Genomic DNA, 27084 nt, shown 5'->3' with positions numbered 1-27084 from the left:
TTATTTTTGTGTTAAATTTTATCAAAAAATGTAATATGTATTTTATATAATTCTAACCAAACAGCAGTAGATTAGTCGGTGATTGATAGGATTTAAAACTGTTCTGCACTTCAGTGGTTATTTATCTTATCAGATATTATTTATACCATGTTTCATATTAATTGATACTGTATCAAAACATTCACATAAGGACATTTAAATTTAATTGGGTACATCTGATTTCATTTTCCATCATTTTGTTATAACAAGCACTCAAAACTATACCTATATTACAGATTCAGTTTCTGTTGGAATCATAATTTATTTACCATGGAATATAACTATTTACAAATTAATTTTGTTAAAAGTATAACTTACTGAAAATAATAATATTATTTTAATACACATTGCTAACTTATTTTATTCTTCTACCTTTCATTTATTTTGCTGTACTTTACAATATGTCACATCTGTATTTTGATTATGCATAGAATCTACCTATATTTTGTATTATGTATATTTTGATTAAGTATTTTTTTTTTTATTAATTATTTCTATTTGTTTTGTAAGAGTAAATTCTACAAGATATAAAGGCCAGTGTATTTTATCATATAAATAAATAGATTAAGGTTTTTTTTAGTTATTCATCTATTTTTAAATACTTTTAGATTCAAGTTACTCATTTACTTTTGTATAATTCTTCTGTTTTACTTTCCTACCAGTTCTTAAAAGTTCCAATTTTAACAGATTCCCATGATATTGTACTCCTTTACTGTTCAACAGTTAATTAATCTCTTCATGAAGCTATGTTAGGGATTCTTTCTTTCTAATAAAAATTTAGGAAACATTATCTTTATGATAATGCTACCAGGTTCAAATAAAATAATTTTTTTAATCACGCTAAAATTCCATTCCCTCTATCTTGGTGTTATTTTTCCCTGAAGCCTTTTTTGCATACATTGAATCTTCTATATGAGCGCTTCCTCCAGGGTTACTCTGTATATTTCAACCAATATAACTTCTGAAGTTTATCTCATATTATGTACATAAAATATATACATTTATGTAAAAATAATTATAAAAACTGAATTACTTATTACATTTATTATTTAAACTAGAGTACATGATGTGACTGGTTTGAAGATACATGAAAGTGGTTTTAGTAATGTAGTAACCAAATCAAATGGTCAAAAGAGATCAAACTGCTTGTTTGAAGAGTTAATGAGTTTACTATTATATAACATAGTGACATTCAAAATTTCCATGATTTTGTTTGTTAAGAGGTGTAGAATAATTATGAAAATTCTTAGTGAATGCCGCTATATGTACTGTTGAATTAGACTGTATCAGATTTGAAATGAAAGTTGAAACCACAAAAAGGGAGCATTTCATGAAAATATGGATCATAAAGTTCATTACAAACCTCATTAAATGGCAAGAAAGACTAACGACTTAGTTTTTTCCATTAAGTAACTATGGCCTAACTCCTTTTTTTAATTATAAAAAATGAATTTTATTGCATATGAAAAAATACCAAACGTGATTGGAAATCAAACTAAGAACCTTTGGATAAAAAGCAGACATTACCACTTCATCATGAAAGTTGTTACTTAATGGTACAGGTAAACTTTCTACAACATCCCACTCAAAAACCTGATGTTGTACAAGCGTTTTAGGTAGTAATTTGGTGTGCTGATAAATGAGTTAAGAATGCAGAATTATAGCAAGATCACTTATTTATCCATTTATGTCATAAATATTATGTTTGTAAAAAGATAAGAATTTTTAGATTATTCTCAAAAAATGAATTAAAAAATTCTGATAAAGTTTTGATATTAAAATGCTTTAAAAATTATTATTCTAATTATAAATAATATTAATCTATTAATTGTTATTATATCATCCTATAAACTTACCTTTTCCTCAGCAATATCTAATTCAGTAGAATCAACTAGTAATTTATTTTTCAGTAGTTTAAACAAATTTGTAATGCTGTCTTTATTTTTAACAAGTTGTGAATACTTTAAAAGAGTGACTTGTAATGCAGTAGTAGCCATTATATCTTCAATAACATTTACTGTACCATTAGTATTATTTTTTATAACTACTATCACTTCCAGTAATGTCAGTACACTTAATATTAACAGTGTGCATTTAGTAAATAATATTAAAACAATATTTATCTTTCTATCAATAACATTAAGGCCTAAACATTTTAAAGCAAAATAGCTGATTTGTTCAACCCTGTATTTTGACATTATTTTGAAGTTTTTTTATTTTTTTAAACTTAACAAAAATTTATTCAGAAGGCAAATTTTTGCAGTTATTTATTGTAACTAAACCAACTTATAAGCGTAGTAATATTATACTATACGAAAATAAAATTTTAAATAGTTTGCAAAACTGTAAAGAAAACTTTCCTTTTTTTAACTATCTGTATTTAATAATTTAACTGTGAGAAAAGTGTGTGCTTAAAATAAAGGTTGTTTAATAATTGAACTTACTTTCTTGATGAAAAAGTTCTCTTTGCAGTCAGTAATTAAATTTTTTTTAATAGTTGAATTTCTTTAGACCTTGAGTGTTGAATAGTGGATGGCTGTGCAAAAAGTTTATTTTTTTATTATTTAAACCATTTATCATTTTAATTATATACTATCAAAAATAGCAATATATTTTTTCTCTTAAATGTACAAAAAAACCAACAATCTACAATTAAGCAAAGGCAAACTCTGGTTATATTTAATATAATAAGAATATTAAAAAGAATGATAAATTTTAAATTTTGAATTGAATTTTTATTTTTTGAAGTTAATATCAAACCTGATCTACATGACAAATAAAATAAAAACAACAATCAATGTCTTACCTTTAATTAGATACAGAATTTAAAAAAATCAAAATTTTAATAATTTAATGTTTTTTTTTTATTAAACTTTAGAAGCCAATTTTATTTTTAAGAAGTTTATTTTAAGTGTTTAATTTTATTTAAAAGCAGATAGGCCTCCTAAAAATAAAGCCCATTTATACAGCTGCTTGTAAGAAATGGCAAGAAGTTAACAGCTTAATAAAAATAAAAGAAAGATTATAGTAAATCAACATTTAAAAACTCCTGTTGAGCATGTGCAAAGGCAATCTGAATCCAGAAATATGCAATATTTTCATTATTAAATTACAATTTTTTAACCTCATGTTTTCCAATAAAATTTGATGAAATTTCATCTAAAATACTTTAAAATAAAAATACCATCAGGCTAAATATTATGTTAAACAATCCAGTATGAAATGATAAAAATATGTAATAAACAAGTATTGATTTTTCATTTGACTTAGTTTTTTTTTCTAAAAATAAACCTTCTCTTGATGTTATTTGCAGGAAACTTGTATCAATTCACCACAGAAACTTTATATAAAAAATCACCAAAATCAATGCATTTGGTCATAAATAAGGTAACACACATACATAAAAAATACATACTGTTCAGATTGATAGTCTCCTTAATATTTTTAAGTAAAAAAGCTTTATAAATACATGGAATTGTTTTTATAGAATATCTTTAAAGCTTTAACATTCAGCTTCTTCATTGTTGATGTTTGTGGTGTTCACAGTACTGCACAGGTTAAAAAAGTGATAGGGGTTTGTGTTGAGATCTTTGGACAATGGAAAAAAGAAGATTTAAACAGATGCTCAGAAAATAACTGGAAATGTGTCTCCACTTGTTAAAAAATGGGTAGTTTTCAGTTTTTTTAAGGACTTATTCCTGCATTTTTAACCTCATTCAATTAATAGTAAGTTCAAATGTAATTGTAAAACATCTTGTATAGCATAAATAAAATGCATTGAAGTGCATTGCATAACTCCTGAAATAAATTCTAATATCATGTACTACAATATTGAACTAAAAACTTCCAAATATCAAATTTAACCCACTTGAATAAAATAAATTATAACTTTGTCAAATTATATTTGCAGATGTATTTGTGTTGTAGCACCTTAAAAAAAAATATCACATAATTTTGATGCAATCAGAATTTTAACGTTTATTCCACTTCTTAAATTTATAATTTACTGTAATTTTCAATTACAAATATTACAGGTTACTATAGCATGCATTCATTTTGTTAATGTAAATAACTTCTCCATTTTTTTACCACTCTCTTTATCTTTTCATTAAACTTATATTATTTACCTCAAACAATATTTACAAAAACAATATTAACAATATTTACAAAAGCCCTAAAACAGCTCCTTCCAGAATTTTCTTATTTAATCTAATTAAGTAAAAAATGTAATTAATTCATAGAATAGTGGGAATGACCCACATACCTACTTAAAAGTTTGATGTTTTCATATTTTCTTTTCATTATTTAAAAATACTAATGTTGTTTTTAAAGAATTCTTTGTAAAATACTTTATATTTCATTAATGTACAAGCTCTTTGGTAGTTTTGAATTACTTCAGTGCAAAATTTTAATTATTAAAAAATTAATTTTTTTATAGGCATATGTAGAATACACATGGAATATGAGTGATATTTCAGTTCTTTTGTGAAGGTAAAGAAGGCTATACTGTTGGAGGGATTGTTATAAAAGGTGATCATCTTGAAGTGGTAGGAAATTTATTCAGTATTGTAAAACAGTCTGCAGTATTTAATATTTTGTTTTTGTCAAGTGTAGTTTGTTTATAAATTACATATTGTTCAAATGTGTGTGGATTTTTTTATGCTGCATAGAAAATATACATGTTGCAGCAATTAATACATACTTATCTTTGTATATATGCTATTACAATAAGTGATTATTAAAGGTTGGTATGTTTTATGTGATGGATAGATGAGTTAGTTTTATTTGTGATTAAATATTTATCTACTTTATTCATGCAGTATTTATTATTGTCACTGAAATTTAAAATTAGTATTCCTTGGAATATTGTGTTTTGTTAATCAGTGTGGTATATCATCATATTACTTAAAAAATTGTTAAAGAGGTGAATAGAAGCTTCAAAATTGCTTTCTGAAATGTTCTTTCTACAAATTTAAAAACTTAAAAATGAAAAATATACTTTTTTTTTAAATAATAAAAATACCACCTTAAAAGTTGGATTTAACAGTTGTTCCAACTGCCTATAAGTATTTATGTTTCATTATTCATAAATGTGTGTAAAATTTATGTACGTATATATTTATGTTTATTAATTTTTATATTGTATATAATTACTTGCAAAAAATTATGTACTTTTACATTTACATTTTATATTTGTTAATTTTTTACTTAATCCTAAAGTAATAATCACCATAAATCTTAATTTTTATTTTATAACAAGTAATTATATCATGTAACTATATTAATTTTGTAGTTTCTGTACTACTAGAACGTGTATATTTTGTAATTTTAATATTTTTTATCTTAGTTTGTGTAAATTATTGATGTCCCATGTTTTATGATTAACATCCTAATTAGAAAAAATAAATTAATTTTGATTTTTAATTAATGACACCATTTAATAAATTAATTGTAAATAAGTTTAAATTTATATTTTTTTGCTCATATTTTTAGCAAACATCAGAGACCTTTGTTTCGGTTGTAAGATGCAATGTGTACAACAAAAATAGCAATTATGTTTATTATTTTTCAATAACCAAATATTCAAAATAGTGATGCCTTCTTTCACTCAGTTTCAACAAGTATTGCTTGATTTTTATAATCTAATAAATCCATAAATAACTAACTTATTCATTCGTTTAAGGTACAATGCAGATGGCTGTTAGATCAACCTCAGTTGAAACTGGAATGACAACAATCGGCGACTCACCAAATTGTGGTGGCGGTGGAGGGGGAGGAAGTCACTATCGTACAAGAAAACGATGGCGACATAATGGACACAGTCATCATGGACATCATGGCCATGACCCAGGATCCTGACATGAGGGACGTCGTACTGTTCGTATTCAGACATGGATCTAGGAAAGAAGAAAAATGACAAATATAAATTAGAAACAGGTAGTACATGTATTATTATAATGCACTGATATTTTACCATTATACAGAGTGTTTCATTTGAATTGTCCCAGGCGATTTTCTCTTAAAATACTCACAATATAGAAAATGACCAAAACAAAAGTTACTCGGATGGGAGAGAGACACCTAATGGTGACCTTGGATTTGACCTGAACTTGATCTTGAAATTATTTTAAGGTTAACACAATTTTTTCAAATTGAATGACCTATTTTTTACCCCATTAATGAAAGGATCAGAAAATTTTTCATTGAAATATATGATCACACATATGACCTTGGACCTTTTGAAGGTCATGTAGCTAACCATTAGAGATAGTGTTATACAGAGTTACATGTTTTTTTTTTATTGGTGGGCTCAAAAATAGCTCATTCCATTTGAAAAAATCATGTTAACTTTAAAATAAGATCAAGTTCAAAGGCAAATCTAAGGTTACCATGAGGTGTGACCCTCCAATCTGAGTAACTTTAGTTTAGGTCATTTTTTTTGTATTGTGCATAGTTTATGAGAAAATCGACTGGAGCAATTAAAATTAACACGCTATATAGTTATCTATATAATTATGAGAAATTTTTATTTTTTAAGTTAGCCATTGTGTATTCATAAAGGTTTTCCCTCTTTTTCTACAATATTTTATAGGTTATGTTGTTGCTTCTATTGGTACTCAGTTACACAGATTTGTGGGGTATGAATTTTGCTTATTTTTGTGTAAGTGAACATAATTCTTAATTGTTTTTTAAAACAATTTTAGAAACACTTTTAAAATAAATTTTACATCAAGAGTAAGATCATTTTTCATTCCTCTTCAAGAAAAGACTATATCTACACAACAGGAGACTGCAAAAAGATACAAATGAACTGTATGCAAAGTCAATAATAAAAAATAAATTAGTTTACCTCACAATAATGCCATTTGTGGAGAGAAATGCCAGAATTATTATTTATAGAAATAATAAAAAATATTTCTGAGTTTACAAAAGGCTTGTTTAATAATGTGTTAGAGTGCATGATTCTTAACACAGTTTGTGGTTTGGCACAAAATGTTGAAAGTGACTATAAAACAAAAAGATCTAAAAAAACAACTTTTAACTACTTCCTTGGTGAAAAAAATAACTTCTGATTAAAAAGTCATTAAATATTGAGGACTGAAAAACGCTGTGCACTTTAATAATAGCTATTTGTTCAAGCAACGAAAATGCAGTTCATTCAAAGGTCAGATTACAAAACGATCATTGTTTTGTAATCTACTTGTAAAACATCCTATAAAAAATGTAATGTATTTATTTCGCTTACATGAGGACACTGGGGAGTTTATGGCTACTCATTACAATAATTCTGCACTTGTTGTGAACCAATAAGGGATTTATAGATTAACAGAGTACCACAATTTTAGACTGAACAGTTAATTCATCTGGTGCATGTACAACTGGAAAATTTTGGGCAATCATCAAGGATATGCTTAAAAAGTTTAACTGTACAAAACTCTTATTTCAGGAATGTTTTATGTTTGGTTTCATGGCGGTTGTCAAATAAATATTTGTATAAATTTAATTGTGTCAGTAAATTTGACTTATTAATAAAGACCAAAGAAGGGCATACTAGATATTAAAAATTTTTATGTAATTATTTTATTAAAAAAAATATATATGTCTCTTATTTTAATATAAAATGAGATTATATTGGTTAACAAATGTATCATTTTTAATATACATATATATATATATATATATATATATATATATTTGACACATTAATCTGCACAAGAGTATATTTTAATTATCTAATCTGAATAGATTTAAAGACTTTCTTTGGAAAATTAAAAAAGAAAAACAGCAATGATTGATGTAGTTATTATGAGTTTTATAGCGTACTGTAAACAGTTTTCCCAAAAGTTTCAGGACGTAAGTAAAGTTAATACAATTACACACCAGATAAGGTAAAATTAAATCAGTTTAGCATTTTAATTTTATACTATATCAACTACAACCACTTCCTTTATATCTTGTAGCAGTCTCTTGAATGTGATTAAAATAATAAATAAAAATTAGATATTTTATACTTTGTTATAATCATTAAAAAAAAATACAAATGGATCCAAAGAAGTAGATCTCATCAAAATAGTACACATTTATTATATAGAAGACAAGATATAATTACATGAATAAATATAACCATATACCAGTATTACTGATCAAGTGGTAGAAACTTTGATTTATATCCAAAAGATTCTGGGTTTGAATCTCAGTCAGGCTTGGTATTTTTCATGCACATTAGATTTCCATGCACAAGCCTTGACCTTAATGTGGTGAAAACTAATCAAAAAAAGGTGATTACTTCTGTAGTTTTAATGAAGTTATTAAATGTAGTAACTATATTATAAATTAAATTAATTACATTTATTAGTTTGTGAATTTCTGTCTTTAAAATTACAATAATAATAATAATAACAGCAGTAACAACTGCTGTAATAGTAATAAATAATTTTAAAAAATTGATATGGACACCACCATATGACTTGTACGCCTATTAAATTACATACACACATTTTTTTTCAAATGAAAAGTACATAAAATTTTATTTCATTAATAACTAATGATATTTTTTCATATATATATATATATATTTTATTTTATTTTTTTTTTATTGTTGAATTATTAATCGTGAAACTTTTTTTACAATCAGAGGTTAATAATTATTAATAAATCAATATATTTAAATAATTAAAAATTAAAAAAAAAAAGGAGATGAAGTCAGATTTGAACCAATGTGCCTTCCCCTTGTAAGATCCAAATATTTCATTAATTAAAATTTTATTTGGCTATAATTCTGATACCAATGAAAGAAGTACCACTTACGATATATTGTTGAAAATTTCTCGATGAGAGCTTATTACTGCAGTTAAGAAAAAGTCCAAAATGACATACAAGGAAGTCATGTGGTGTCCACATCAGATTTTTTCCATTCTATTTGGTTAAAAATATAATTAATGCGAAACATATTCTATATTATCCAATAATTCTTGAATAGAAATAAGTAAGAATTTTAAGATATTGATCAAACTTTTCGGTGCAATAAGCTTTTGAATAATGAAGTTGATGGACAGCCATAAATTTCACAAATTCTCCAAACACTTAGTTAAATTTATGACATGAAAATGTGTAATAAGGTTTATGACTGAGAGGTAGAAATAGTTAGGTAGTAAGGTTCTACATTACTGTAATAATACAGTAAGTAACCAATATTTGAGAAGTTGTACTGATATCTACAAACAGATTTCTGAAATGTTTCCAAGTGTAATTGTAACTTTAATTTATAAATCTCAGATTTTTATTTCCGTGCAGATCTAGTTAAAAAATACAAAGCTGAAGAATATTTCTCATTCTTTTAAAATTATTTTACATTTTTTACTCATATTTATAAACCTTAATTTGTAAGAAAATTATTCTCTTTTACTGTTATAATTTTATTCAGTTTCTAGATTAAATGTTTTATAAAAAAATTTAAATTAAATTAATATAATATTGTTAATTGAATTTATACACATACAAGTTATTTCCTGAAGGATGATTTGGACATTATATAAAGCTCAAGCAGCACTGGTTAGGCATACTAAATTAAAAGTTATGCATTCTTGTCTAGTTCCATCCTAACGAAGCCTATTTTTTCAGGTACTGTTTGTGCTTTACATAAACAAGGATGTATGTATATTGAACACAGAACACACATCCACCATAAGAGAATAAGACTTACTCAAAAGTCACTTATCGGATCTGAAGAACTACTTCAACGTTAAATAATTTGGCAGTTATTCGTAGGCTACATTGTGCTTTAATCCTAAATTTTCTTTTAAGAAAGTCATCCAATGGGAGTAAAATCTCCTTTTCACTGACTTAATAATCCTTAATGAAAAAACTTAATTAAATATTAATACAATTTAGCAACAGGTAAACAAGGCTATCAAGTAGAATTCATAAGAAAGCTACCAGTAGGTAGCAATGGGTACCATGATTCGACTTTGGGAAAATTTTGACATATCTTTGCGTTTCGCAACCCCCAGACCCCAAAACCACCATCAGTTCAAAAGTTTATATATACATATATATATATATATATATATATATATATATATATATATATATATATATAATACATATATAAATATATATATTTCACTTTCTTGTGGACACAATAACTGCCAAGTACTTTCAAATAGATACTTAAAATATAACGACCCAAAATCATGTTCAAGTTCATTAAAAGGTAAAATCGGACCATGGGAGTGGAAATGGGTGAGCTTTTTTGAAAAAATAATATTGCTATAACTTTCTTATTAAGTAAAATATCAAATTTGTTTAAAGTTCCTACAATTCTTTGGATAAGGGCCTAAAACTTATCTAAGAAAAGTTTTTTGATATCTCCAACCATTGGCTCAGAGATGGAAAAAATGGGATTTCGAAGACAAAAAATCATACCTACCTGGTTGTAATCCTGTGCCTATTAAGGCACAACATCGAATTGGTTTAAAGTGGTCGTTAGTCCTCTAAACATTACCTAAAACTTTTGTTTAAAACAATTCTTGATATAACCAACCCTTACAGCATGAGGTGACCGAAATTGTAAGAATTGTAAGAAGATGGCTTGTCATATGCTAAACATGTGGAACTTTTTTCATATGCAACCATTGTCGTATTGAATAAATTTGAAGTTTTTCTTAATTTTAAGATGTAAATCTTTTTTATCCTCTACTTAGCACTGGTGAAATCTACCTCTGCCTTCTGGTGTGCCAAAAGGGATATTTTTTTCAGTATTATCTTCATTAATAATATTTTTTTTTATTACTCAGTGGAAGTAATTTAGTAATTTTGCATTTGTTTCTTATTTATCAAATTATCTAATAATTCAAAATTACCTATGAATATTTTGCCATTCTTATTTGCCAACATTACATTAGCAACTATGACAAAGTTGACCATTACTTGACAATAATATCTCAGCAGTCAGTCTATTTTTAACAAAAAATTAATGAAATATAGATTGGAAGAACTTATTTATAAATATTGCAGATAATTTTCAATCAGCTGAGATTTATAGTCAGCATTATTTTTTTAATAACTTCATTTACAGTTACTTTTTTCTAATTCATTTTATTTACATTCATTATACATTCTAGAGTTGATAAATAAGAACCAAATTATATCAATTACATTTCTGTCATTATATTTAAACAAAAAATTTTGCAACATAAAAGGATCATTATAAAATGTTTGTTGTTTATCTAATTTTCTCAGATTTTTATATTTTGTGGATACAGTATTGGGATTTTAAATAAAGTTGCATAAGAAAGGCAATTCATAAAATATATAGTATTCTATTCTTTGGACTGAAATCTGTCTTTGGAAATATAGGTTTGCTTGTTTGATCATTTTTAGATAAGAGTTTTATTTTATAAATGGTTTTTGGAAGTTTGGAATTTATCTAAATTAAACAAATAATTACATCAATGGATACTTTTTTTTGGAGGTGTTATCTTTCAGTCATGGATGTCTAAAAGAAGGTTGTTTGAAGTAGAATCAGTGTGGTAAAGTTTATATTGGGCTGAATCCAAAAACTACAGTTAACATGGTATAACCACTTACAATTCATATCTAATACTAAGATTGTAATGGAAGCTTGTGATTGAATACTAATCCATTGTTAAAAATGAGAAAGACCCAGAGAAAGGTTATTATTATTATTTTAAATTATAAATTCATCATACACACTTAAAGCTTGAACATGGATAAATGATGGGGAAATTTTGTAGTGCATGAAAAATATCAAGTCTTACCAAAACCCTTTTGCATGAAAAGACAGATACCACTACTTTACCATTGAGGTAAACAGATGTATTGATAGTGTAATCTTAACCACAGAAAGAAAAGAATTATCTGATGAAGATAAAATAACAACAGATCAATCTTCTCTTTTGTATTTCAATAGAGAAATTTGCCATTTTGGGAAGTGTTAAATGGTTCATGCTGTACCCAACCTGCAAATAAATAAGTATGTATATAATAGGAGATGCCTATCTAATATTCATATATTAGATTTACTTTATAGTTATTTATTTCCAGTTTTTGTAGCTTTTATTCTATAAATTAAACTATAGCTATTCTTTATTACTTCATTTACATTTATGGATTGTATATTTCCCTTTTGATTCTAAGTAAGTGACGTGAAAATTTATTTTAAAATCAATTGATTTTCCAGTATAAATGTCATTGTCATTTTTCTAGTTGATTTTATTTTGGTTTCACAAAAATCAAATTTATGATTTTTGTTGAAGTATAAATTTGATAGTTTATTTTATTTATAAATTGTGGTATGTGTTTTTATTTATATAATTAAAGCACTTTTTAATTTTTTCAGACTGGTATAAATAGATTAAGAAGATTTACATTGCTAACAGTTGAGTGTTGCGTGTACTATTAAGATATAATGGAATTGGTACATGTAACAAATCAAGAAAACTAGACTGAAAATGAGACTGTTTTATGTGTTTGTGTCCTGTGTGTATCTGACTGTCAGCTAAAATTACAGAAATTAATTTCTGTAGCATTATTCGATCATAAAAAGATAAGAAAAAAATATGACCAATATTTAATGGTAATAGTATAATTAATAAGATATAATAATAAACTAAATATAAATGTATTAGATGCTTTTAAAAAGCACATAAAATGTCTGTAAAGATATTTCATAAACTATATACAGAAAAGGTAAACCTTTTATCAGAAAAAGACATGGCTATCCAATTTTTGTTGTTGTATAAGTCTGATTAGTTCCTGATTATGTCTTGATTATTCTAATCTATTATCTTATTTCATCTATATCATATAATGTTATGTTTTTTAATAGTGTTTTTTCTCTCTGAAATTTGCCAGCTAATTTAAATTTACTGCATAGTGTCATCTTAAATATATCTTAAAATTAGGTTTCTGATTTCTCAGTGTAACAAATAAATTTTAAAGAATTGATAGAGATTAATTAAAAATTAATTTTTTATATTAAAGAACTTTTATTAAAAAACACATGCTAGCACCAAAGTGAAACAAAATTAATCAATTTCTTATTCATGAGTTCAATTTTGTGTTTAGTGAATAGTGACCCTGATTGATTTCTTCAGTTTGATCATTTCACTTGAATGATTTTTGTAAAGTTTCCACATTATATATTACCAGAGGAAATAGTTAAAAGAAGTTAAACTTGGAAATTAATTGTATAGTACTTTAACACATATTATACTGGTTAGTCATACAGAATTAATCTTTTACCCAGGAACATTAATAATAATGATATACCTCAGCAACATTTCAGAAATGGTCTCCAATCAGACTAGTCACATTTCAATGTTAAAACTACAGGAAACATTACACCAGTACAAAATTTATCTAGTTGTAACAATAGGAGGAAATTAATTACCAAATACTCAGAAATTACCATAATTTCATAGCCATTGTCATCTTAAAAAAATTATGGATCATCAAAAAACTAAAAATTGAATTTTTAGCAGTCTGAGAATGATTTATACAATAAGCATTGTTTTTTATATCTCCAAGTAATTTGCCATTACCATGTAATTAACTTCATGTAGGTGTACCATCTAATTAACTTACCCACTTAGTAAAAATGTGTACCACCTATGACATTATAAGTGTACCATTATATATAAGCTTCATCATTCTACTTTAAGATAAATAATGCTATTGAATTTCATCTTTCAGATTGATAAGGATTCTGTTATAAAGTTATACTTTTCTCTCATCGTATTCTGGAACATGCAAAGTATAAGGTAATCCAGAATTTTTCTTAAAAGAAGTAGAAGTAGCTAACCTAAATATTGTTTTATACAATTTCAAACGGTTTAGAATGTAAAAATTTTAGTTGGTTTTATTCTTGAAGTAGTACCTAAATACATATTGTGTGACAATTGCTGAAATAAAAGCTGTGTGTCTATGAGTAATTTGAAACTGGAATGTTAAACTATACAACAGTAGTCTTTGCAAACTTTGTAGCCTACAAGCTTCTTCCAAATCAAATACAAGTAAGAATAATTAACAATTATTTACACAAAATATGATGTATTTTTTTTTACAAAGCAGCCTATCAGAAACCATGCCAATATGTATTTTTTGCTTCTTTTCCATATCTCTTCCTTTTTTCAGAGTTCCCCTGTTTTTCTTCTTCTGCCCATTTTCTTTTGGTATTCTTTCTTCCTTCATGTGATGTATTACAATTTATACCTTACTTTTTTCTTGTATAAAATTAAATAATAATTATAGATTTAGTTATTGTATTTCAAATTTTTTTATCCAATGAAAATGGGGTAATACTGAAATAGAAAAAAATTAGAAGAAAAATAATGCAGCTATCTGAAAATTTTCCAATATTTCTTAATATAATCAGAGAAAGTTGGCTTATAAATTACAAATATGATTTACTACAAAAATTAAAATTTAATTTATTATAATAAAATACATATCCTAAATGAGATGAAAAATATATCCCTAATTGCTTAAACATTTTTCTTTTTTACTACTAGTAAGTGCAATTCTGATAAAATATTCTAATTTGATTAATTTTAAATAAAACTAACTTACTTTAAATTTAATAATAATAAAACACTCTTGTCAATTCTGTAAAAAAAAATAATATTAAACTGAATGTAACTAAGTAATTCAGTGAGTAGTTAATAAAATGAAATGATATATTTGTATGTGACAATTTTATATATATATATAAAATAGCACTTTAACATTTCCTAAAATAGATAATAATAACTATGATATTTCAAAGTTGCCGAGTTGTTTCTCCTTGTTCCTCAGTTCAATTAAGACATCATCAAACATTTGTAATTTCATACTGACCAAATTATTCTTATTAAGCCATCTATATAACACAATAATGAGTAGAATTTAGAGACTTTTTAACAGCTACTGCACAAAATTCTAATTGATATTTTCAAAGTAAAATTTTTCTCCTTGAAACAAGTATTATATAGAAATCTTGTTGACTAAGCTCATTATGAATTATACACACAACTAGGTACAGACTTTGTATTTTTCAAAACACTTTTAGTAAGATTCTGACATAACTTTGATTATTGATGCATGTTTGTTTTTTACTCTGGTTATTTGGTACTTGTAACTTTATATCTACTTTTTATCTATAACAGTACTTTGTAACTTTATAAGTATTGTATTATTTGGGCAATGATTGTATCCAACTGTGTAGAGGATCAAAAACACATTCATATAAATAAATTGTATCTTATTACTAACAAAAAGAAAACATTAAAATTAATTAGCAAAAATCAAAGAATCATTAAAAGCAACATGAAATAATTTACACTAAAATTTGGTTCGTTTTTTGAGTTTTTCCCAATAAAGTCAGAGATGGAAATTAAAATTATAAACTCATGAAACAAAAAGCTACAAAAAGTTTTGCTAAATGCAATATTTTTTAATGTTTTATTAAATAATAATTTTAAGTTATTAAAGTATATATGAAAAATGCTAGTTTTTAACGAGATGAATGTTTAACCAAATGATTTTTAAGTAATTTGATATGAAAGACACTCCTAAAATTAAAATAACAATAGTAAAGAATACCAAGCATTCCATGCTAGCCGTACTAGGAAAAATAGGAGTAAAGTGGTTGTATAATCTTCTTCCCTGAGTTGAATATGCTGATAAATGTCAGCATGCCTAGTACACTGAAATACAAATGATATTCATCTCTTCAAGAAACAACTTCACTCTATTCACCGCAATAATAAATATTCTGATGTTCACTGCATTTCACTCTTCTTCAATCATTTGCACTGAGAAAGATTGATCATATTTTTGTCTTGTAAGGAACAGAACATTTTTGTTTCATATGTAATAAAACAGAACTAATGAATTAGGTATACTGTGGAACAGAATGATATGATTATTCAGAAATCTTCAAAATACTTGATGGAAATTTATTTAGCCAAGATTCATAGCAGATATGACTCTTTGTATGCCTTTATAAAATGACAAAGTTTATGAAGCTGTGTTACACCCTTGTTTGCCAGACCAGGATGTAGTGTTAATTAAAATAACATATTGTACCTGAGCAGAACTAAGAAACTAATAAAGTAAAGTTACTTTGTACAACTAAAGGTCAACCTGTTGATCTTATATGGAAAGGGAAGCACTTAACCACTCCACCACTGTTCTATCCTTGTATATAACAATACAAATATATCTCTTATGAATGCTTTTTCGTATAAGTTTTTTAAATTTAAATTTCAAATTTTTAAAGCCTAGAACACATAATTGGAGTTATAATAAATCCTTACAAATTATTATACTAATTTTTTATGAGTGGATATACAGAATATATAGTGCATACTCGGAAATTAATTTAAAAGTTAAACATTTTTTTAAAGCAATTAGAAGTGATATATAACTATCCTCCCTTTAAAGATTTAACGTATTCATTTTAACTTTCCAGTTTATATTTTATTTCTATATACCTTAAACGCAATTTCTCCATTTCATTATATAATTTCTAACTAATTATTGTGTTCATTCAAAATTCCCTCCAAAATTTTGCTATTGTATTCTAAACTCACATTTACTTTAGTATGTTACAGGAAATTTGAACATAAATTTCCATATTTATTCAGATATTCTTGAAAACATGCATCTTTCATAAGATATGAATCTGTACTCACTTCCAAAAATGGTACAGCCATCTTCAAGAATACAATCATTTTATGCTGTTCTTACTACAGAAAATGAGAAATGACTAGTTTTCTCATTGTTTTCATTACTGAGCTGAATAAACAGTATTCAATATTCGTATGCTAATCACAATGAAGTGCTGGTGATACCCAGACCTTAACATCACATTCATTCTTTTTACTGCAGGAAATAGTTTTATAATGAACGTTACTTGAATAAAATTCTGGCTGGTATTCAAATACCTTAAATACTTTACATTCAACATAATTGTAATAAACACTAAAACAGAGAGTGCAAAGCAATAAATTAAATTAACCTTCTAATGACAAGAAAAAATTATAGGTTTCCTGATAAATAGTAATTATGAACTTCCCGTATATGATGTCTCGAGAGAAGTACACTTTAATAGAATTTTTGATGTTTTGCTCTCCAACTAATAATTTTTTTCACCTACCTTGGTCTTATTCACCAGTTGGTTTTGTGCTATTACAAATTTTATTCTAGCATACATATTTTACTCAATTAATTACTAAATTAAACATGTTGTTACATAAGAATTGTTTTAGTATTAAAATATTATAAAGTTGAAGTAAAATATCAACTCCACCCATTCAATTTCTTAAACATCTACAGTTATCATAGCAAAATTCTACATTATTTTTCAATAAAACTTAATTTATTAAGAAAAAAGAAAGGAGTTTTAGTTTACTTTTTTAATTAAGAATTTAAAATCTTATAAGAAGATTTTTGGAAAACAATATTCAACATTATCTAACAAAAGTTAATTATTTCAAATTAGAATAATTTATTTTTCATGAAGGTATAATTACTCATATTTTTAAATAGCTTTCTAGTAAAATTATTGGAAATACTTTCTCACTATTTTCCAGAAAAGGCATTTAATACTATTAAAAATTTGTATTTTTTTCATTCCCCAAAAAATTGTTGAATTATTCTTTTAAAAATGATTGATGCTAGAAAATTTTGGAAATTAGTTTTACTAATTTTGATTGATATTTTCTTGTATCAATAGCCATATCTTTTTCTAGTTTCTGTATTTTGTAACATAGGTTAATTTTTAAGAACCAAATATTATTATATAATAAATTAGTATTAATATTATTATTATTGTTATTATTACTGAAATAATAACTGAAGATATAAAATTACTTTTAATATTATAACTGAGCTTTACAAAAGCAGGCCTGAAATAATGTATGTAATGTAATACTTGTACCTCCTTAAATCCAAATATTTGTATTAACTCTGATATTTTTGTATTTTGCTATTATAACAGGTTATTAATGTGTTATTTGGACCAGAGTTGATTGGTCGATGTTTTACTTCAGGTTTAGAAAGAAGTTTAGTTTTTTATAATAACAATGCAAGTGACATCATATTTAACTCGATTTATAAATATTAACATGTATATCCTACTCACAATCTATTTGGAAAATTTACAGTGTAGTTTAAAATTTATATAATTACACAGTTTATGTAGTCATGTTATTAAAATAATCTATCTATAATCTGTTGAATAATTCATCTTTATATATATATATATATATATTAATTTATGAAAAAATGGGGTTTAGATGACTCTTTTTCTATGTACCTAGCCACATGGAAGGATTTTAAATAATTTATAAAAGCACAATTCTTGCAAATGAATTAAGATAAAATGGTCTTAAAAATTAGTTTTATAAACTTAATTGTGTATATAAGTTTTTCATTTGAAAATTTTCTGCTTGACTTCATTAAAAAAATGAATTAACTAATGTAGAATCTCTAGTCAGAATGCTAATTAGCTGGTTAACATTATCTCATACTACATTACCTTTGTCAATGAGAATTTCTTAAAATTACATTAATTTATTGAATTTTGTCAATCTCTAACAGTTTCTGGAATAACTATCTACTTTTTTTTCAAATTACTTGAGAGCAGTAATCTGTATGTTTAGTTGTGGGTTATAAATTTTCTATTTCATAATTATGATAATCAGTTCATTAGATTTTATCAGTGTCTCTCTTACACCAATTGATTGAATAAAAGTTTTACTTGTTAATAAGGTTATGAAACAATGATCTGGATAAGAAGTTGCCATTTCGGATTAATTATATACCAAAATATGTGTGTATATTTTCACTTTCTCTTAGATTACTCAACAGTTAAAAACTTCTACTAATTTGGTTCAATCGACCAATGCCTCTTTGAGTGGACAAAACAAGTGGTAGACAGAAGGGTCAAAATCAGGACTATATGGAGGATGAGTCAGTACTTCAAAGTTGAGTTTCTGGAGCGTTTCAGCAGTGTGGGCAGTAGTATGTGGACAGGCATTGTCGTGCAGCAGTCCTCGTGCAGCAGTCGATAGCAGTCCTCGGCGTTTGCTTCGAATTGCAGGCTTCAGCTTGGCAGTAAACATCTTACTGTAACGCGTATTGTTTATTTTTGTGCTCCTTTCTTCATAATGTTCCAGTACTGGGCCTTGTGAGTCCCAAAAAACCGTAAGCATCAGTTGCAACTTGCATTTGTTTATGCAACTGTGTGAGTTGTTTTGGGACCCATCTTGCATAGACTTTATGAAACCCAAGTTTGTTGTGGATGATTTCGTAGGCAGAACCGTAGCTAATTTGCAGATGATGTGCCACTTCATCAATAGTTACTCGTCTGACTAAGAAAACCATGTCATGTGCACTCCCAATGTTTTCCTCATTTGTGGCGGTAAACAGTTGTCCGGCTCCTTCATCATGCGTAACACTTTTGCGACCATTTTTGAATTTTTCAATCCATTCGTAGACACTCCGTTGCGGCAACAAATTGTTCCCGTACTGTACCGAAAGTCTTCGATGAATTTCGGCTCCTGATACACCTTCCGACCACATAAAACAGATCACTGAACGTTGCTCTTCTTTGGTGCAAACAAAAAGCGGAGCAGCCATGGTTAATGGCAGCGCAGCAATAATGGAACTACCCTAACAGCGTCAAACCTGCACAGACATAACAACAATTAAACCACGCATGTGTCATCTACGCAACACGACAGTACTACCAACATAAAAATATAACTAAATTGCGGATAATAATTGACTTACCCTCGTATTTAACAATCACTTTCATTATTAAAAATGCTCTGGTATGCAAGGATAATTTCTGGATTGAATTTATTGTACATCAAAAACAACACAAATTAAGCTATATTGTCAAAATGTTTAATAATCTTATTCATTATTTTACTCTTCCTTCCAAAATTAAGTTTTCATGTAGACTCACAATCAGTTTTAAAAGTAAAGGAAATAGATTTTAATTCATTTATTTATTAATAACTTATTTATTCGGCTAATTGCGTAGAATAAAAATTATTTCACAAAATAAATAAATAAATATATGAATAAAATTTAATGTTCAGTGATTTTTCATATGAACATAAAGTTTCAATTAATTTTGTAATAGAATAACGTAGAAAGAAAAAGAAATTGAAATTGAGAATCTAAAACAAAGATTCATAATGCTGATCTCCGTTTCAGTTTATCTTGCATTATATAATGTTTTTGACTGATAACTTCTTAAAATTTTACTATCTGAATAGACTTTGAATTCTCATTTAATTTAAAAATAAATCTTTACCACCATAAATTAAAATTGTAAATTAATGTATTAGGCTACATTTTTCTTAACATAACCAAAATAAAATTGAATAATTATTAATCTTGAACCATTTACTTATTGGTTATGGATTCACATTTGGAGATTTATATATCATTGCTGAGAAGAGGAAAAGAACATAAACTATGAATGGTGTGAGTACACCATTCATACTGTAACAGAGTACAGTAGTACTCTGTTATATTTTCCCCCAAGTGAATGTGAATCATATATATAATTTTTTTCTATTTGCTAGGTAGTTTCAAAGTATTTAGCTTGTTCCAAGTTAATTTTCGTGAATGATTCTATGTTAAATGCTTTTGTTAGATTATACATCATAATGTAACATCTTTATTATCAAAGATGCCAATTAAATATACTCAGATGTCTTGTAACATACTCAATCTTTGAAAATTCAGTTTCCAAATTGAAAACCAAACTTATTATTGAACAGTAAGTTGTAATTATAAACAGTGCAGATGGGACAGTTTGATGAATGTCTGTGTGATGAGCATGGTGTTAATCAAGAAGTTGGAGCCACTGAGAAGATCAAAAATTCAAAATATTATATATAACAATTGCATCTGCCGAATGACATGACAAAATATGATTACATGTTAAAATTATTAAATATTATACAATTGACTTTCAAAATAACTAAACATTTTCTTTCAAAGGAACCTTTTGAACTGATCATAAAAGATCAACTTTATCCAAGAATCTTGGTTCATCTGTTGTAAATCATATGTTTGTTTGATTGACTGAGCAGGGGGTGAGGTGTTTTTTATATTATCTCCAGAAGGACCTTTGGAAGAAAAATCTTCAGTATTCTGACAGTAAGTCATTTATTTAATAAAATTACAATTTTATTGTTTCTTGAAATATACTTTTCTCAAAGATATTAAACCAATAAAACTTATACAAGTAAATTATAACTTGAAACTGGTTCTTTCAGTAGTGTTCCAAGTACACATTGGCTCCATAATCGCAATTTTATTTTTCAAGAAAGTGTTCACAGTAATTCAGACCTGGTTAATTTAGATTGATCATATAAATATAAATTCAAATTAAAGTAACACAATTTCTTATAAAATAAAAATATTTATATTCACAAGAAAAAAACATAAATTTTTATTAACATAAAATTGAATATCCGAACAAAGAGAATAAAAAAATTATTAAATAAACTAAATCTTGCTACACTTACAGGTATTTATATATATATATACCTGTAAGTGTAGCAAGATAATATGTACATATATATATATATATATAAAAATTATATATATATCAATTTATATATATATAGTACAAGTGTTTTACTTAATGCAAAGACGTTAATAATTTATTTTGAAATCTTAATATAATTCTTAATTGAGGTAGTTATAAGCAATATGAATTAATGAGTTATTCTATGTTAAATGCTTTTGTTAGATTATACATCATAATGTGACTTACTCGGATGTCTTGTAATATACTCAATCTTTGAAAATTCAGTTTCCAGATTGAAAACCAATCTTATTATTGAACAGTAAGTTGTAAGCATCACAAAACAATAAAACCTTAATGTTATTAAATATTAAATGACTTATTGTCAAATATTGACAACAGATGAAGTTAGATTCTTGGATAAAAATGAAATCTTTTATAATCAGTTCAAAAAGTTCATTTGAAAGAAAATGTCTACTCTTTGAGAGTCAATTATGTATTTATCCCGCATAACTTAAAAACAATTAGCCTTAGGATGTTGAAATTTTGGATTTAGTACTGTTGTAACATCTAGTTGTGCCCCTCCTGTTTTGTTTGCAATCGACTGAACCAAAAGTGTCTAAAAAAGACCAAAATCCAAAACAAATTCGGATTTTGGACTTTTTCTAACTGCTGTGATAAGCCCTGAGAGCTTTTATATATATTGAGAGCTTTTCAACGATATATCATAAATGGTACTTATTTTCATTGGTTCTAGAGTTATAGCCAAATAAAATTTTTTGAATCAGACTTCATCTCCTTTTTTTTAACTTTTTTTTTCAATTTAAATATATTGATTTATTAATAATTATTAACCTCTGATTGAAAAAAAATATTCTGCTAAATAATTCAATTATAAAAAAAAATATAAAAAAATATCATAAGTTATTAATAAAATAAAATTTTACCTACTTTTCATTTTAAAAATATGTGCATGCGTAATTTAATAGACGTACAAGAGTCATGTGATGTGAAGTCATGTGTACACATCAAATTGTTATAATTATATTACGTCAAATGTTATAAAAATAGTAATAACAGCAAATTAATGAATATAATAATAGAAGGATTTTGGTATTTGTGGAAAAATAATAGTTTAGTAATTTTTATGCAATTTGTATATTTTATTTTTTAAATAAGATATAAAAATACATTCGGAACACAATCAAAAGAGAGTATTTATAAATTAATAAACAAAAAACCACAAGGAGTCTTAAAATTTTGACTTGTAGATTTAAGTTGCCAGCATGTTCGTACACCAATAAAATCTTACTTTTGGACTTATATAAAAAAGGAACTAATAAAGTTTTATCACAGTTTTTGGGGCGATTACATGATTTGATATAAAAGTAAAAATTATATACAAAAAAAGTTTATTTTTTATACAAAATTTGAATAGACAAAAATATAATGATTAAAAAACCTGTACCGTTTTGAAGACAGGCATCACATTAATAGTTTTTCTTACATTTTAATTGAAGTTTTAATTCTTAAAACTTATATAAGCAAAACTATTTATGATCAAAATAATAATAAATAATTGTAGATCGTGGAATACAATAGGAAACTGGATAAGCAGAAAGAAATGTGGTTAAAACAAGAAAAAAGAATGAAAAGAGATTTTACACAGACAAAAACAAATGGTGGTACTGTAACAGCGGTAATAAATATATAAGTGTATTTATGTATTACTTAATTAAAATTAATATACAGGAGTTTATTTTTTAATATTATAATAAATTAACGTAATCTTTCATATTTTGTAAGAAAAATTAAATTATTTTGGCTAATTTTTTGAATGGCAGTACTAAAACAGGAAAAATAATAAAAAAATAATTAAAAATAATAAAACAGGAAAAATAAAACGCTGAAATACTTGTTAGTGCGAACAAAAAACTAACAGACTACATGATGTAAAATATATATAGATATAAAAATTCATAAATAAGAAAACGTCTGAAGACGTAAACCGAATTTTGAATGTACATAGAAGCGTAAAGTGCAATCATATTATAAGAGTATAATGAATGGGATTATTTCATGGAATAACGGCAATATTCTGAAACAAACCAATCAGATCCGTTAAAGTAAGAAGTACTTAATTTTTTTCAATGTATTCGTGATTCTGAAACGGATATCATATGAAAGGTTTATTTATGTCTCATTTAAAGTAAAATAGCTACTTTGTAATAACTAGGAAATTACAAAAAAAAAGACTTGACTAAGTTATTGCAATTACAAAAACATTACAACAGCTAGTAGATGAACAAACTAGCAGAATTAAAATGATTTTAAATGTTTCATGAATTACATCTAATGAAGCCATTTCCGTTATTCTGTGCATTAACTGATTTTACACTTCCAGACAATTTCTCTAAATATTATTAACATACTCGTATAGAAATAACTACAACTAACAATGAAAATAAGAACAATTAACATTTCTAACACTTTTTTGTTGGTCTGATTGGTGACAAAAGTTCACCACGCTGATTTAAGGACCTTCCTTATAATTGGAAAAATAGTAAACTACAATATTGTTTTTTTCAACACCAGTAAATCAGTAGATTTGGGGGGGGTGTTGGCAAGGTACATTATGAATCTCAGGGGAACCCACCCAGGTTGGTCTAGTGGTGAACGCGTCTTCTCAAATCAGCTGATTTGGGAGTCGAGAGTTCCAGCGTTCAAGTCCTAGTAAAGCCAGTTATTTTTGCATGGATTTGAGTACTAGATTGTGGATACCGCTGTTCTTTGGTGGTTGGGTTTCAATTAACTACACATCTCAGGAATGGTCGAACTGAGAATGTACAAGACTACACTTCATTTACACTCATACATATCATCCTCTGAAATATTATCTGAACGGTAGTTGCCGGAAACTAAACAGGAAAAAGAAAGAATCTCAGGGGAGACATTACGATATGCATAAGATAACAGCCGAAGTGAAGAAAAAACTACGGTTTGGGAAAAAATAACATTTTTAAAATAAGATATGAACTACATAAAATGGAACCCCAAAAACCTAATTATCGGTCTAATGTACTCAAACAGTCGTTCGTTCACTTTTATATGAATTCTAAAGAAAACCCCTAAAGAATAAAAAAAAAATTGCAATGGTATATCCCTCTTAGACCTAGCCCTGAATTTGAGTTCATAAAGATAAACAACTCCAATTTAAGGAAAAATAGCCTAATTTAAAAACATTATGAATAAAAAAATCTCTAAATAGAATTTAGTATCAGAATTACATAATTTTTTTTCAAATGCATACAATTTTAAATGGTAAACTACGAGTATAATGTAACTCATTTATTTGTATTTATTATTAATTTAGATATTGGAGTAAATTGTATTAAGTGTAGGTACAATTTTTGGCTAGTTTAGTATCAGAAAAATAATTGAATATTACAAAAATACATTATAAAATATATACAATTTTTTTTCATTTATATAAATTTACGAATATGAAAAAACTACATACGAACTTTTAAAAGAAAACATAAAATCTAAAAAGTAATGTCACAAATATAACATACATAGGTTAACACCTAAATACGTTTGTTTAAATAATTTGCTATATTTATCTAGCTTAAGCTAGTTAAATTTCTTTAAAGGTTCGTTCACTAATTACCTTCATCCATTTCCTGTGAAAGATTTACAACCGTTCTATTGGTATTATTAATCGGAAGAAATTTCAAATCTATATCGGATTTTTGTTGAGAAATGGAGAAATAATGGCATGTCTTTTCATCATTTCCTTTTTATTACGGTTGTGGAAAACGAATAATTCACTGTAATTATATGTAGTGATGTCATTCAAAGCCGGTCTTTTCTTGCGTCGAACGGTTTTTGTTGATTTATTCTGCCATGTAGATTGTTGTTTCCGTAAATCTGGAAAGACCTGACAGAATAAAGATTGACGTTCTGTTTGTTTCACTTTCCATTCGAAAGACTCTTCTATATTGTTCAGTTTCTTGGCGTGATCAAGCCTCTTTAACTCGTATTCACTCAATGTTTGCTCCAGACTTCTTCTTTGTCTTTCTTTTTTACGGCGGATGAACTGTATAAGTTTGGGCTTAAATTCTTTACAGGTCTCAAAGTTCTGATGATAAACTAAAGTGTCATGAGACAGATTGAACAACGGTAATTTTATGTTTGGTCCTAAATTATCAAAGAACTTTACATTTGTAGCAACCTTTTCTTTGTTCTCAGCATAAACTCTTTTTACCGTTTCTTGAAAACTTGGGCTACTATTATTTCCAAATAGGTAATTTCATCGTCAATTTCACTCATCAGCCTATATATATGTACAGACTTATCATTAGCTGAATGTTTGTCGGATAAGTTAGCCATAATGACAACGATGGAAAAATTTTCAATGTCAGAAACTGTTTAGTTAACTGAAAAAAACGTTCTTATAAACAAACGTCACCACTTGTAAAAAAATATGAAACAAACAACTACCATAACCACAAATAAACGTAATTATTACACACTACCTATCATTACTTCAGTAAATTGTTCTAATACTGAAGAGTTAGTTGCATGCTAACCCTGTTCAGTGGAAGGTTGGCCAACATTGAAATGGTAAAAAAACCATGTCAATTTTAAGGGTGAGAGTAATCAATTCACTAATTTAGTGATTATTGTTATTATTGATGTAGATGTATACAAACGTTAATTAATTAAACTAATACGTTTATAAATTATTTATAAACTATACTAAACTAATTAATATTTATAATTGATAAGCCACAGTACTTTTTCACTGGTTCAGTTTCTTATTTCTTTTTATAAAGGAATAGAAATGATAAATTTCTCATCATGTTTTATAAGAATGTCGTTATAGTTTTTAGTAAGTATACTTTTCTGAGATAAGAAATATTCTGAAACATGAGTGCTTTCTCTGCGTTTGTTTTTAAACACCATCCCAACCCTGTAGGGGGAAGACGGTTGTCTTCCCCCTACACCACTAACACCCCCCTAACACCACCTTGTGGTGTTACCGGTCGCCACACCACCCCCTCCATTCCAAGCCCTGAGGGACTTTACCGGAGGTCGCCTTAGACCGTCTAACTGATTACATCTCACAGTTATCAGCAAGGCCTCGGTCAGGATGACACCGATGTAAATGCTTCCGCAGACATTTGCATCGGTAAAAAACATATCAAATTTCGCCTTCACGTAGGCTTCAAACCATCTTCACATCCAACCTAACATGATTCCCTCAAACTAATTAACCGAAAATGAGAAAGAGCGAACCACGCGCCTAGTCCAGATTTGACAGCATCGTTCGTAACTATGAATGCCTCAGAAAACGAACGAGATTAAAGTTAAATCAGTGCTACACTCATACCAAGATGAAATCAAGCAAATGAAATACCTCAAACTACCTGTTAACAAGACGTCAGAGTAGGACCATCTTGATGTAATTCACCATAGAAAGA

At 26.7% G+C, this 27084-nt stretch overlaps 2 protein-coding genes across 2 annotated transcripts in view; both read left to right on the top strand.

Annotated features, from left to right (window-relative positions):
- LOC142321674 (tachykinin-like peptides receptor 99D) overlaps positions 1-12589 on the top strand; it is an 804280-nt gene extending 791691 nt beyond the window's left edge. Inside the window, exons 6-7 of the mRNA XM_075359955.1 lie at positions 5723-5976; positions 12401-12589. Coding sequence (XP_075216070.1) covers positions 5723-5898 — 176 coding nt within the window. The 3' untranslated portion in view covers positions 5899-5976; positions 12401-12589. The remainder of the gene's footprint in view (positions 1-5722; positions 5977-12400) is intronic.
- nw (narrow) overlaps positions 1-27084 on the top strand; it is a 393672-nt gene that overhangs the window by 21968 nt on the left and 344620 nt on the right. The gene's annotated exons all lie outside the window — the stretch shown is intronic.

This window comes from Lycorma delicatula, chromosome 3, assembly GCF_047948215.1.
Source record: "Lycorma delicatula isolate Av1 chromosome 3, ASM4794821v1, whole genome shotgun sequence".
Taxonomy (NCBI): Eukaryota; Metazoa; Arthropoda; class Insecta; order Hemiptera; family Fulgoridae; genus Lycorma; species Lycorma delicatula.
Note: the sequence above shows the minus strand (reverse complement) of the source record. Positions and strands in the feature narration are given on the sequence as shown.